Source organism: Schistocerca americana, chromosome 1, assembly GCF_021461395.2.
Source record: "Schistocerca americana isolate TAMUIC-IGC-003095 chromosome 1, iqSchAmer2.1, whole genome shotgun sequence".
NCBI classification, from domain to species: domain Eukaryota; kingdom Metazoa; phylum Arthropoda; class Insecta; order Orthoptera; family Acrididae; genus Schistocerca; species Schistocerca americana.
In genome coordinates, this window is record NC_060119.1 from 19,027,653 (window position 1) to 19,041,517 (window position 13,865).

General features: G+C 37.0%; 1 protein-coding gene across 2 annotated transcripts in view; it reads left to right on the forward strand.

Annotated features, from left to right (window-relative positions):
• The first annotated feature begins 11,028 nt into the window (after positions 1-11,028).
• LOC124545782 (kanadaptin) overlaps positions 11,029-13,865 on the forward strand; it is a 278,252-nt gene continuing 275,415 nt past the window's right edge. For both annotated transcript variants that reach the window (XM_047124732.1, XM_047124738.1), the window contains exon 1: positions 11,029-12,030. In XM_047124732.1, the coding sequence (XP_046980688.1) occupies positions 11,194-12,030 (837 nt within the window). In that variant the 5' untranslated portion in view covers positions 11,029-11,193. The remainder of the gene's footprint in view (positions 12,031-13,865) is intronic.

Sequence of the window (13,865 nt, forward strand, 5' to 3'; positions counted from 1 at the left end):
AGGTGATGTTTCCTTGCTCAGACTTCCACATCATCATTCATAAATTCTTATACGGAGTAATAACATTTCTCCACTAATAACTTGAGCAGTTTTGGTTTCAGTTGCTCTAGCTTCACGCTGTTTATTTGTTTCTTTTTTAGCATGTTGTAGATTTTCATGCCCATATATTCTGGGGTATGTGCTATAGCTTTAACCTGTGAGTGGGAAGCATGAAGTTTGTCTTATTCCCAGTGCTGTATTGATGCTTAAAATTGTTGTCTCTGAATAACGTAGGGTTACTGTATACAAAAATAATCAGTTCATAGATGTACAAACAGGAGGCACTTAATATTTTTAGATTTCTTAACAGTGGATGACAAGATTCTTAAGGTCTTGTGTTACATACATTTCTAACAAATGATTTTTGTAATTGTAATATTCTAATGATTTTGCTTGTATTACCCCAAAAGATAATTCCATACCTTATAACAGCTTCAAAATAGTTGTGAAAAACTGCTTTTTTATTTCCATGCTAGTTGAATATGACAAAATCTTCATAGCAAAGTATTCTACATGTGAAGACCAGGATAAATTTTGGTCCAAATGTATTCCTAAAAATTTAACACAATCTGATTCTTTCAGTTCTTGGTTTCTGCAAGAAATATGAATTTCATTTATCTTACAGTTTTTAGTTTTAAACTGTAGTAAATGTGTTTTTATAATATTAAATTTTAACCCATTTAGTTGGAACCAGTTTTCTAAATTGTCTAGTAGATTTGTGACAGTGAGGGAATTTGTTCTGAGTGATTGCTTTCAATGAGAGCAGACATATCATCAGCGAATAAAACTGAGTGTGAATTTATGTTTAGTGGCAAGCCATATATGTTAAGTGCACATAGCAAACTTGTGCCTCAGTGAAGGGGTATTTCTGGATAAACTTAAAATCTCTAAAGTGATACCTCTATATGAAAATGGTGACAGCTGTAAAACAGAAAATTACCGTCCTATATCTCTCTTCTCAGCCATCTCCAAAATACTTGAGGAATTAATGAAAATCAGGGTTACAAAATATCTAGAAAAACATAAACTAATAAATAACGGTCAACATGGTTTTCGAGCAGGGCACAGTACAGAAACAGCCATATTGGACTACACAACAGAAATAGTAAGAAATTTGGAGTCAAATAAACAGGTTGTTGGAATTAATCTAGATTTATCCAAAGCCTTCAATACTGTGAACCATGTAATATTGTTAGGGAAACTTGAAGCAATAGGCATCAGGGGTACTGTTAAAAATGGTTTGAATCTTCTCTGCAAAACAGATCACAAGTTGTTGAGCTGAGGTCATCCAACAATCTTCACAATTTTAAACTCATATCTGAACCAAAACAAATTGAAATAGGTGTTCCACAGGGCAGCATTCTGGGCCCATTGTCATTTCTAATTTATATCAATGATATACAGGCTCCAGACAGCTCAGCCAAAATTCTACTATTTGCAGATGACACGAGTATCATTATTAGTGATATAAAAGAATCATTGTGTACTACAGCAGAAAATGTGCTCTCATACATACAGTCATGGTTTTATTCAAATAAGCTGACATTGAATACAAATAAAACAAACTTTATACAGTATGGAAGCAAGTGCCAAGGGGAAAATATGTGCCTTATGCTGGATAGCAAACAAATAGAAAAAGTGTGCACCATAAAGTCTCACAGAAATGTTGTATTGTGTAAAAAAGAAATTTGTAGACTGCCCATTTCCTGTCCTATCTCATGATTATCACAATTTAAATGTAATAAAAGATTTGCACTAGACTCAGCTTGTTTGCAATATTGCATCCACGTACAATCGCATATGCCTAAAAACATCTGGCAGAAAAATTTCAGCAGAGAAAATAGAAAAGAATGAATCAAGTATAAGGCACAAGTTATACAAACTTATATTATTTAATCACATCTACTGAAAAACTGTAAATCATTGTGTAATGATGAAATTTAACTGGATTTATACCAAAATGGTGTTAACTGCTGGTGAATATCATTTGCAATTTCACAGTACAAGGGCAATGAAGTCAATTTGCATTAACTGCTATTTTCATATTTCTTAGAATGAACCAAATACTCCACTTTCTTCTTATGTATTACTATTGCTTCATGAATAGCAGTATGAAAAAGAAAGCACATTTCTGTCAACTGTACAAATAAATTATTCAGCCAGTACCACTCAGATTTACTACACGGTACCATGTATTACTTTTTCGCTGAATTAGCACATTATGTTAAAAGTGTTAAGCCCTATTTTATTATGTTCAGTACAAGCAATAATCTCTAACACTAGCATCCATATAAACAGGTAATTTGCAGGAGTTAGAAATAGACAGGTATTACTTGTTCAGGTAACATTCCAACCTAAAGATTGCTGTTTGTGTGGAAATCTCTTTCATCTCCTGTTGTATTCACCATTACTTTTTTAAATATTAGATATTACTATCATTTAAGATTAACAGAGAGGGAAAATAGTCAAGGACCATGAAGGGACGTATTCATTCAAAGTTACCAATGGCACTATTCTCTTGCAATAGAAATTCTTCCTAGTGGATTTGGATCACACCAGAAGACTTTTGTAATGTGATAAAGATGCCCAACTACTGACATTTTGTCTTCAGATTAAAAGAACAAGTGCTGGTCATAAGCCTGCCATTGACTAATAAAAGATGTGAAACAGGGAGCTATCAAACCAACACAAATGGCAGTACTTATTTGAATGACCACAAATACAGAATAATTTCTTCCTTCCATACATTAAAAATTTTACAGCCTGTTTTTGTTTGTACAAATGGTAATAGAAAATCGACTCACTCAGTAATTATGAATGTACATTTACTGTGTATATATTACAGAAAATTGACAGTGAGTTGCAACAGCACATATTCGTTCACTACAGTACAGTGTGTTAACTGTAAGACGGCAGAGTTGTGAGGGGAGTGCGGGGAGAGGAGGAAGCAAGCATTGGCTGGTGAGGAGGATGAGCCGTTGGGAGGGGGACAAGGCATGCCTATCAGTTGCAGTGCTGGCACTACAATTTGCGCGTCACGCTTACACGAAAGCAGACGAAAGGCTTGGAGGTAAAACTCGCTTTAAATGTTGTTCGTAAACGAAGCTGAAATTGTCATGTACATTAAAATCTATATATATATAAAAACAAAGATGAGGTGACTTACCGAACGAAAGCGCTGGCAGGTCGATAGACACACAAACAAACACAAACATACACACAAAATTCAAGCTTTCGCAACAAACTGTTGCCTCATCAGGAAAGAGGGAAGGAGAGGGGAAGACGAAAGAAAGTGGGTTTTAAGGGAGAGGGTAAGGAGTCATTCCAATCCCGGGAGCGGAAAGACTTACCTTAGGGGGAAAAAAGGACAGGTATACACTCGCACACACGCACATATCCATCCACACATACAGACACAAGCAGACATGCCCAAACTCTTTGTTTATAAATATGTCTGCTTGTGTCTGTATGTGTGGATGGATATGTGCGTGTGTGCGAGTGTATACCTGTCCTTTTTTCCCCCTAAGGTAAGTCTTTCCGCTCCCGGGATTGAATGACTCCTTACCCTCTCCCTTAAAACCCACTTTCTTTCGTCTTCCCCTCTCCTTCCCTCTTTCCTGATGAGGCAACAGTTTGTTGCGAAAGCTTGAATTTTGTGTGTATGTTTGTGTTTGTTTGTGTGTCTATCGACCTGCCAGCGCTTTCGTTCGGTAAGTCACCTCATCTTTGTTTTTATATATAATTTTTCCCACATGGAATGTTTCCTTCTATTATAATGATATCCAACCGTAGGCCTACCGGTAGGGGTTGTTGGCGACTCCCGAGATGGGCCAGCAACTGCCTATTCACTCATTTTGATAATGTTTAGTACAACTGCACAATAAAAACAAGCAGAACAGTAGAGGGCAAAACAATAACGAAGCAGACGACAATGGCTACCTTGTACAACACAGTGAGCTACGTAATGATGGCAGCAGTTGAAACTGCGTGCCTACCGAAGCCTCCCGACATTTACCGACTTCTACCGATTCACGACTACGGAGAGGTCTGCCATCTAAAAGTTTACACACTGTACTGCTCATTAGGTGTAAACTCACGGATATTATGGTGGATCCTAGGGTGACCATTTCAGAATTGAGTCAATTTGGTACATGGATGCCTACATGTCTTAACAGCAAAATTGCTAAATTGCACTGTCCTAACTAACCATTTTTGATAAATTCAGGTTCAACAGCTCAAGAGTATGTACCTAGTCATGAGTCATGCACCAGTTTCCTGATTTTCAGAGACCTACGACTCAGTAATGAGTTGACCCTCAGACATTTTTTTATGCATCTAGTATATAGGCCACTAAGTTGTTATAATGTGTAAAAACTAGGATAAATGATTCAGATTTTTTATGATAAATGTTGAAAACACACCTTTTTCATGTTGTGCCTTAAATTTGTGATTTTTTTAAACAAATCATACCTGTGCATTGAGTCACAGTACAGACTTCAGCTTCTGCACTGTAACTTTAGTCCTAGCATTAAATATAAATAATAATGAAAAACATTTGGCATTGTAATTAGTAAAGAAGAGTCAAATCTGCCAAACCTTAAAATTCTTGGGGGGGGGGGGGGGGGGGTGCGGTCAGGGGAGGTTGGGGGGTTAGAAGGGTATGTAGACAGTTGAATCTCAACTTCCTTTTTTGCTAAAATTTTTACATATCTTGTATCAATCTCAGATGGAAAGAAGAATATCCCAACTCAATTTTAACATTGGCAAAGAATAAAATAAAAATGCTACTGCACATACCATTCACATTCACCACTGCAAGAAATTGATAAATAAAACGAATATGTTACTTAATCATAGCTAACACTTGGTTCAAGAATCATAAAAGAAGGTTGTATACATGGAAGAAGCCTGGAGATACTGACAGGTTTCAGATAGATTATATAATGGTAAGACAGAGATTTAGGAACCGGGTTTTAAATTGTAAGACATTTACAGGGGCAGATGTGGACTCTGACCCCAATCTATTGGTTATGAACTGTAGATTAAAACTGAAGAAACTGCAAAAAGGTGGGAATTTAAGGAGATGGGACCTGGATAAACTGACTAAACCAGAGGTTGTACAGAGTTTCAGGGAGAGCGTAAGGGAACAATTGACAGGAATGGGGGAAATAAATACAGTAGAAGAAGAATGAGTAGCTTTGAGGGACGAAGTAGTGAAGGCGGCAGAGGATCAAGTAGGTAAAAAGACGAGGGCTAGTAGAAATCCTTGGGTAACAGAAGACATATTGAATGTAATTGATGAAAGGAGAAAATATAAAAATGCAGTAAATGAAGCAGGCAAAAAGGAATACAAACGTCTCAAAAATGAGATCGACAGAGAGTGCAAAATGGCTAAGCACAGATGGCTAGAGAACAAATGTAAGGATGTAGCGTCTTATCTCACTAGTGGTAAGATAGATACTGCCTACAGGAAAATTAAAGACATCTTTGGAGAAAAGAGAACCACTTGTATGAATATCAAGAGCTCAGTTGGAAACCCAGTTCTAAGCAAAGAAGGGAAAGCAGAAAGGTGGAAGGAGTATATAGAGGGTCTATATACAAGGGCGACGTACTTGAGGACAATATTATAGAAATGGAAGAGGATGTAGATGAAGATGGAATGGGAGATATGATACTGCGCGAAGAGTTTGACAGAGCACTGAAAGACCTGAGTCGAAACAAGGCCCCGGGAGTAGACAACATTCCATTAGAACTACTGACAGCCTTGGGAGAGCCAGTCCTGACAAAACTCTACCATCTGGTGAGCAAGATATATGAGACAGGAGAAATACCCTCAGACTTCAAGAAGACTACAATAATTCCAATCCCAAAGAAAGCAGGTGTTGACAGATGTGAAAATTACCGAACAATTAGTTTAATAAGTCACAGCTGCAAAATACTAATGCGAATTCTTAACAGACAAATGGAAAAACTGGTAGAAGCCGACCTCGGAGAAGATCAGTTTGGATTCCACAGAAATGTTGGAACACGTGAGGCAATACTGACACTACGACTTATCTTAGAAGAAAGATTAAGGAAAGGCAAAACCACGCTTCTCGCATTTGTACACTTACGAGAAATCTTTCGACCATGTTGACTGGACTACTCTCTTTCAAATTCCGACGATGGCAGGGGTAAAATACAGGAAGCGAAAGGCTATTTACAACTTGTACAGAAACCAGATGGCAGCTATAAGAGTTGAGGGACATGAAAGGGAAGCAGTGGTTGGGAAGGGAGTGAGACAGGGTTGTAGCCTATCCCCAACGTTATTTAATCTGTATATTGAGCAAGCAGTAAAGGAAACAAAAGAAATCTTCGGAGTAGGTATTAAAATGCATGGAGAAGAAATAAAAACTTTGAGGTTCGCTGATGACACTGTAATTCTGTCAGAGACAGGAAAGGACTTGGAAGAGCAGTTGAACAGAATGGACAGGGTCTTGAAAGGAGGGTATAATGGAATGTAGTCGAATTAAGTCGGGTGATGCTGAAGGAATTACATTAGGAAATTAGACACTTAAAGTAGTAAAGGAATTTTGCTATTAGGGGAGCAAAATAACTGATGATGGTCGAAGTAGAGAGGATATAAAATGTAGACTGGCAATGGCAAGGAAAGCGTTTCTGAAGAAGAGAAATTTGTTAACATCGAGTATTGATTTAAGTGTCAGGAAGTAGTTTCTGAAAGTATTTGTATGGAGTGTAGCCATGTATGGAAGTGAAACATGGACGATAAATAGTTTGGACAAGAAGAGAGTAGAAGCTTTCGAAATGTGGTGCTACAGAAGAATGCTGAAGATTAGATGGATAAATCACATAACTAAAAAGGAGGTATTGAATAGAAATGGGGAGAAGAGGAGTTTGTGGCACAACTTGACTAGAAGAAGGGATCGGTTCGTAGGACATGTTCCGAGGCATCAAGGGATCACCAGTTTAGTACTGGAGGGCAGCATGGAGGGTAAAAATCGTAGAGGGAGACCAGGAGATGAATACACTAAGCAGATTCAGAAGGATGTAGGTTGCTGTAGGTACTGGGAGATGAAGAAGCTTGCACAGGATAGAGTAGCATGGAGAGCTGCATCAAACCAGTCTCAGGACTTAAGACCACAACAACAACAACATGTGTATTCCTTCAAAAATTGTTCCTAAAATATTTGTGGTTGACCTTTAGTCAGAACTGTAAACAGGTATGAGCTGGAAACAGTTATTAATAATTTTTAGTAATGCATATGGTGTATTTTACTGGTAAATGTCTTTTCAGTGTAAAGAATTGCAAGAGAGTGACTGGGTGCACAAAAGTAGTGATATACACATATTCCATTAGTTTAAATTAAAAAGACAACTTCAGTGAACCAAAGAAAAGCTGCAAGCAGTAATGAGAGATATTACTAATATTTTACATATATGCTGGTAGACATAGATATAAAAATTCTGCAAAGAACAGTTCCATAAAAATGTTCAATTATAAAGAAGGAAATTGTATTTTTAAAACTCTTCCACCTTGCATACATCTTTGTTATCCTTGACTTCTTGATCCGAAAATGAAATGAGTTCACTTAGAGGTGGAAGATATGATTTTTTTCATAGCACTTTGTGTCAAGCTTATATAACCATGCACTATGACTTTGTAAAGACAGGACACCCTCCTTACATATAAATTGGGAGAAGGTGGCCACAAACAACATCTTTCCTACTGGACCACAAAAGGAATTCTGATTCAGTAGGAGACATTAAGTTAATCTCAACATCTTTAAATTCATGTGATACCTGGGAAATGTGTCTTATGTACCAGTTTTCGTTGTATTTGCAAGCCACGTATTGCCCGATTTGCAGCTGTTCCAACAAAGCATTTTAAAGTGCTTCCATAACAACTGTGCTCCCATTTACATTTGTTTAAAATCTCTTCATTAGAAAGGTATTACTAGCAGTGACTAGAAATTCATGGTGTGGAACTGGAACAGTCCTTATTGTATTGTACCGATCTTCCAAGAAGCCTTCACATGATTTGATCTTCTGTGAAAAAAACAAAAAATATATTTCATTTTTTGTGGATAATTTCATGTACAACTGTTTCAGATTAACAAAAATAAGTCTTATCTGCAAGTGACTCTTCTTGTTATTTATCACGACAGTAACATACTCTTTCCATCCTTGCACAAAGTCTTGAACAATTGTCGTTTTCATATAATATCACTAGGTCTCATTTCACTTGTCAAAGACACAAGGCTTCTGCCTTTCTGTGAGTTGTCTCCTTTAGTCCTAAATAATTCACAATTATATATAAAACAGATTTTAACTGCTTCTGCTTTCTGGAAAAATAATTACACCACTACTGTGTTTAACTTTTCTTGCTACATGTACCATGTGCTCTGCGACACCAGCAGTAGATGCTACTCCGACAGTGCTCCGTGAAGGCGGAGCAAGCGATAAAACTACAATCTGTTCACAGCGGGTTGAATTCTACGTTTCTTAATGAGGAGCTGTTTACAATGGCATTCCACAAAATACATGGCATTACTATGATCTTTGTTTCTTTGCAAGAGATCAGATCGTATGGAAGTTTCTTGGAAAACAGGTACAGTACAATGAGGACAGTTTCAGAAACACTATCGCACAATGTATTCCTAGTCATTGCTACTAACACAGTTCTAATGATGAGTCTCTATAAACAGATGAAAACAGGGGCACTGTTGCAATGGGAGCACCTTAAAATGCTTTGTTGGAACAGCTGCAAGTTGGGTAATTTATAGCTTGCAAATAATATGAAAACTAGTACATAAGACACATTTTTCCAGGTATCACATGAATTTAAAGTTGTTGAGATTAACTGCATGTCTCCTGCTGCATCACAATTCCTTTCATAGTCTAATAGGAAAGATGCTGTTTGAGTCCCCTTCTCCAATGTTATATGTAAGGTGTATGTCTCTTTGTTATGAAGTTACAGTGGATGGTTGTATAAACTTGACAATAAGCGCTATGAAAAAATTATATCTCTCACCTTTAAGGGAACTCATTTCATTTTTGGATATAGATGTCAAAGAAAACAAAGTTACATGCAAAGTGGAAGAGTTTTATAGTTTTATTTTCTTGCAATAGTAAACAGCCATAGTCCCCCAGACAGGTGTTTTATTTTCTTACAATAGTGAACAGCCGTAGTCCCACAGACCTCCAGTCAAAAGGATGGACATACAATAACAGAATAAGGGTATATTGTCACATTTGTGCACCCAATCTGTCTCTTGTATTACTTTACACTGCAAAGACATTCAGCAGTGACATACAACAATACATTAAGAAGAATGGTTGTAACTATTTTCAGATCATACCTGTATACAGTTCTGACCTACGGGTCAACCACAGCTATTTTAGTAACAATTTTTCAATGAATACGCATGGCTTTTATTTACCAATTCCCTGTAGTGATGAATGTGAATGGTATGTGTAAGTAGCTTTATTATTTTATTCTTTACAAATAAATAGAGTGAGTTCGGATGTTATTCTTTCCACCTAAGACTGGTATGTAAACACTTAAGTAAAAAATCAAGGTTTGGTTGTAGGATGTGAGGTCCGCCAGTATGCAAAACTGTAACCGGCGGACCTCACATCCTACAATTTTAACTGCAAACAGAGTAAACAAGTGAAGTTGCAAATCCAAATGAAGAAAATCAAGCTGAGATTCAACTGTCTACACAACCCACCCCTCCCTGGACTTTGAAGTTCATCCCATTGACATTTGTTTGTTACTGAGTCATCTTTAAGGGCAGGTAAGAGATACTAATGCCAAATGCTTTTCATTATTATCTATATTTAATACTACGACTAAAGAGTTACAGTACACAAACTGAGGCCTGTACCGTTTTCCTGAGCAAAGTTATGATTTTTTTTACATCACAAATTTAAAGCACAGCATGCAAAAATCTTTTCCGACATTTTTCATGAAAAATCTGAATGACGTATCGTAATTTTTATACATTATATCACCTTAGTAGTACCGACATGCTAGATGCATACAACTGTAGGTCAACTCATTACTGAGTAACAGTTCTCTGAAAATCCGGTAATTGGTGTCCGACTGAGTACACACATTTTTCAAACCTGAATTCATCAAAAATGGTTGGTTAGGATAATGCTATTTGACAGTTGAGACAAGTAGGTATCCATGCATCATGGTTAGGATAATGCTATTTGACAGTTGAGACATGTAGGTATCCATGCACCAAACTGACACAAATCTGAGATGGTTGCCTTTATCATCCGCTATAAGATTACACGGAATGACATACGTATATCGTCAAAACATAACATACCACCTGTGGTATGCAGACGTGCAGCTTTTCTTAATAAAATCGTGACATTAAATGACCTGTTCTGAGATGCGCAGTCAAATTTGCAGTGTATGTCATATCATATTGCGGGCCTACATAAATGCATCACTACATGCAATGCACCACAATAAATCGGAAGTAACTGTATTAAAATGTAGTTCACACTGGATTGAGAAGCAGGGACTCATTCCCATTTCTACGTAATGTGTACTGAAATAATTCATTTTATTAATTTTTTTTCGTTGATGGTATGTCTACACAAACGACACCAACTTTCTATAAAAGTTCTGGTGGTAGAGAAATCTGACAATTTCCACTGCACCTTATAGCATTGTTTTGAACGGCAATTGCTGAATAAACAAAGCAATGAGAAGATAAATCGGAAACAATTTTTTGAACAGCTTGCCAAACGCCCCAAAAACACTCGAGCTTAGAGATTATAACGCCGAATCACATCGTTTTCACTCTAGATTTGAAATAGTTCATTATGTTATTCGGCACTCGGCAGGAATTACATACATTCAGTCATAAACTCATTCAGTTTTGACAGGTATTACTGGAAATAATTTAAAATCTTTGACCATGCACTTTCTTTGTGACCGAACAGTTTTGGATTATTTGTTTGCGAGAGTGAATTGTTTGGATATGATAATTGAGGTGCTGGTGGATTGTGTAGATGTTATTGTTTGTTTCTGGTGACAGTGAAAAAAAATAGATCTTTTATGATGAATCCCTGAATTAAGGTGGCTCTGAGTGTTGTTCAGTTTTTTCTTTTACTGCGCGCAAGTGGACAGCTATGGATGAGTTTTTGAAAGAAGAATCCACAAACATATCGCTCTCGGAGCATGGAAATTACGATATTTGCCAAGAAATTAGGGCTGGAAGAAAAGAAGGAGAAGACGGGAAAGAAGATGAAAGCAATATAAGTCTAGCAAAGGACTGTACATCATTAGGAAATAAGAAAGACATAAATGGAACTGAAGAGAATAGGTCAGTATTAAGGGTAAACTCTGCTTCTGAAGCAAATCCAAGTGATATGGAAGGGTGTAATGGGATGAAATTTGTCGGGCAAGAAAACAAATCTGACTGCTTTAAAAAACCAGTTCTGGTAGTAGGTCCACGAAGGGGTAGAACTGTGGGGAAAGTGAAGAACTTTCATCCAAATGAATCTGCAAAAGGCGCGAGTGCTTCTCCTGATGAGAATGAAGAGCAGCTCGATTGTGCACCAGACTTGAATGTTTCAGTCAAAGGGACGGCAGATTCCGAGAGCACGAAACTTCTATCATTAGCACCAGCCCAGAAGTTGAAAGAGAAGTCTGTACCACTCCCCTACAAAGAACCAACCTGGAGTGGTATACCGGAAGCAGATTATGGCTTTGAAGTTCTAAAAGATGGAAGGATTATAGAAAGAATTGAACTATCTTGTAAGCCATTCTATGTTATTGGCCGCTTGTCGACATGTGACATACAAATGGCTCACCCAACAATATCGCGATATCATGCGATTGTACAGTATCGTAAGGATGGAGATGATCAGAACTCTGCCGGATTTTACGTGTATGATTTGGGTAGCACACACGGCACTTTTCTAAACAAGTACAAAATTAAACCAAATATTCACGTGAGGATTCAGGTAAGCCGAATGAACTGATTTTGTCTTATTTCACTATCAAAAGTTCTCCTACCTGTTATTGTGCTAAATTGTGTATATGAGTCTAACAAGCAGGCCACTAACAGCAATTTCTTATATGTAAAAATGGAGTGCTGAAAGTATGATTTCACAACAGACTCAGGATATCAGAGTGATACAGTTTTTTTCCCTCCTCCTGCCACTTGTTGTTTTATGGATTTTTTTTTCAATTTTTTAAAAAATCATTTCTTCACTGTAGTTTAAATTATTTCAGACAAAATATCTGGAGCTGTTTTCAGTGATTGAAATTTCATAAAGCATTTAATTAAAGTATGCTCCAATCAAAGTTTATTTTTTCTTGCAGCTATTCATCTGCTTTGAGAACAAATATTTCAGTCTAGTAATAAGAACTCAATTCATGATATTGTCAGAATGATAAGTTTATTGCTTAATGCATTAGTTCAATAGCAAGTGTGTGAAATATAGAACAATGACTTACATCTACATCTATATTCTGCAAATCACTATGAGGTGCATGGCAGAGGGTATGTCTCATTGTACCAGTTATTAGGATTTCTTCCTTTCCATTCACATACGTAGCACAGAAATAATGTTTGTTAGAATGCCTCTATGAGTGCACTAATTATTATAACCTTATCCTCATGGTCCCTGTGTGAGCAATACATAAGGGGTTCTATATCCCTAGAGCAATCATTTAAAGCCAGTTCTTGAAAATTGGGTAATAGACTTTCTCGGGATAGTTTACATCTCTCTTCAAGAGTCTGCTATTTCAGTTCTTTCATTATCTGTGTGACACTCTTCCATGGGTTAAACAAACTGTGAACATTTGTGCTGCCCTTCTCTCTGTATACATTCAATATCCCCTGTTACTCCTATCTGGTACAGGTCCCATACACATGAGCAGTATCCTAGGAAGGGTTGCACGAGAGATTTGTAAGCAATGTCTTTTGTAGACTGATTGTGCTTCCTCAGTATTCTACCAATAACCCAAATCTACCACCTGCTATACCAATGACTGAACTTATGTAATCATTTCATTTCATATACCTGCATTTCATTTCCCTATGTATGAGTTGGCCGATTCCAGCAGTACCTCATTGACATTGTAGTCATAGGGTACTACGTATTTTTGTTTTGTGAAATGCAAAATTTTAAATTTCTGAACATTTAGAGTAAGTTGCCAATCTCTGCACCTTGTTGAAATCTTATCGGACTGAATATTTATACAGCTTCTCTCAGATAGCACTTCATTATAAATAACTGCATCATCTGCAAAAATCCTGATTTTATTATTAATATTGTCTGCAAGGTCATTAATATACAATATGAACAACAAGAGTCCCAACACACTTCCCTGGGGCACACTCCAACCTACTTCTACATGTGATGATGACTCTCCATCCAAGATAACATGCTACATCATCTTTACCAAAAAGTCCTCAATCCAGACACAAATTTCACTTGATACCCCATATGTTCGTACTTTTGAGAATAAGTGTAATTGTGGTGCTGAGCCAAATGCTTTTCTGAAATCAAGAAACACTGCATTTGGGTCATTCCATGTCTATTCAACCAAATTGAGAAAATATTCTCAAGTTCCCCTGCCAATTAGTTCCAGAATTATGACTTGTGAAAGAAGGTGGTGTGAACCGGAAATTGCAACCTGAATCTGGCAATCTATCTTCAGACCCAACTTCAGGTATTAATAATTTTGGAACTATTCTGCACAGTCTAGTGAATTTTTTGGAACCCAAACATCCACTAAGAGAACACACTCTATGAATCAAAACACCAACAACATATTTCTGAGGGAAAAT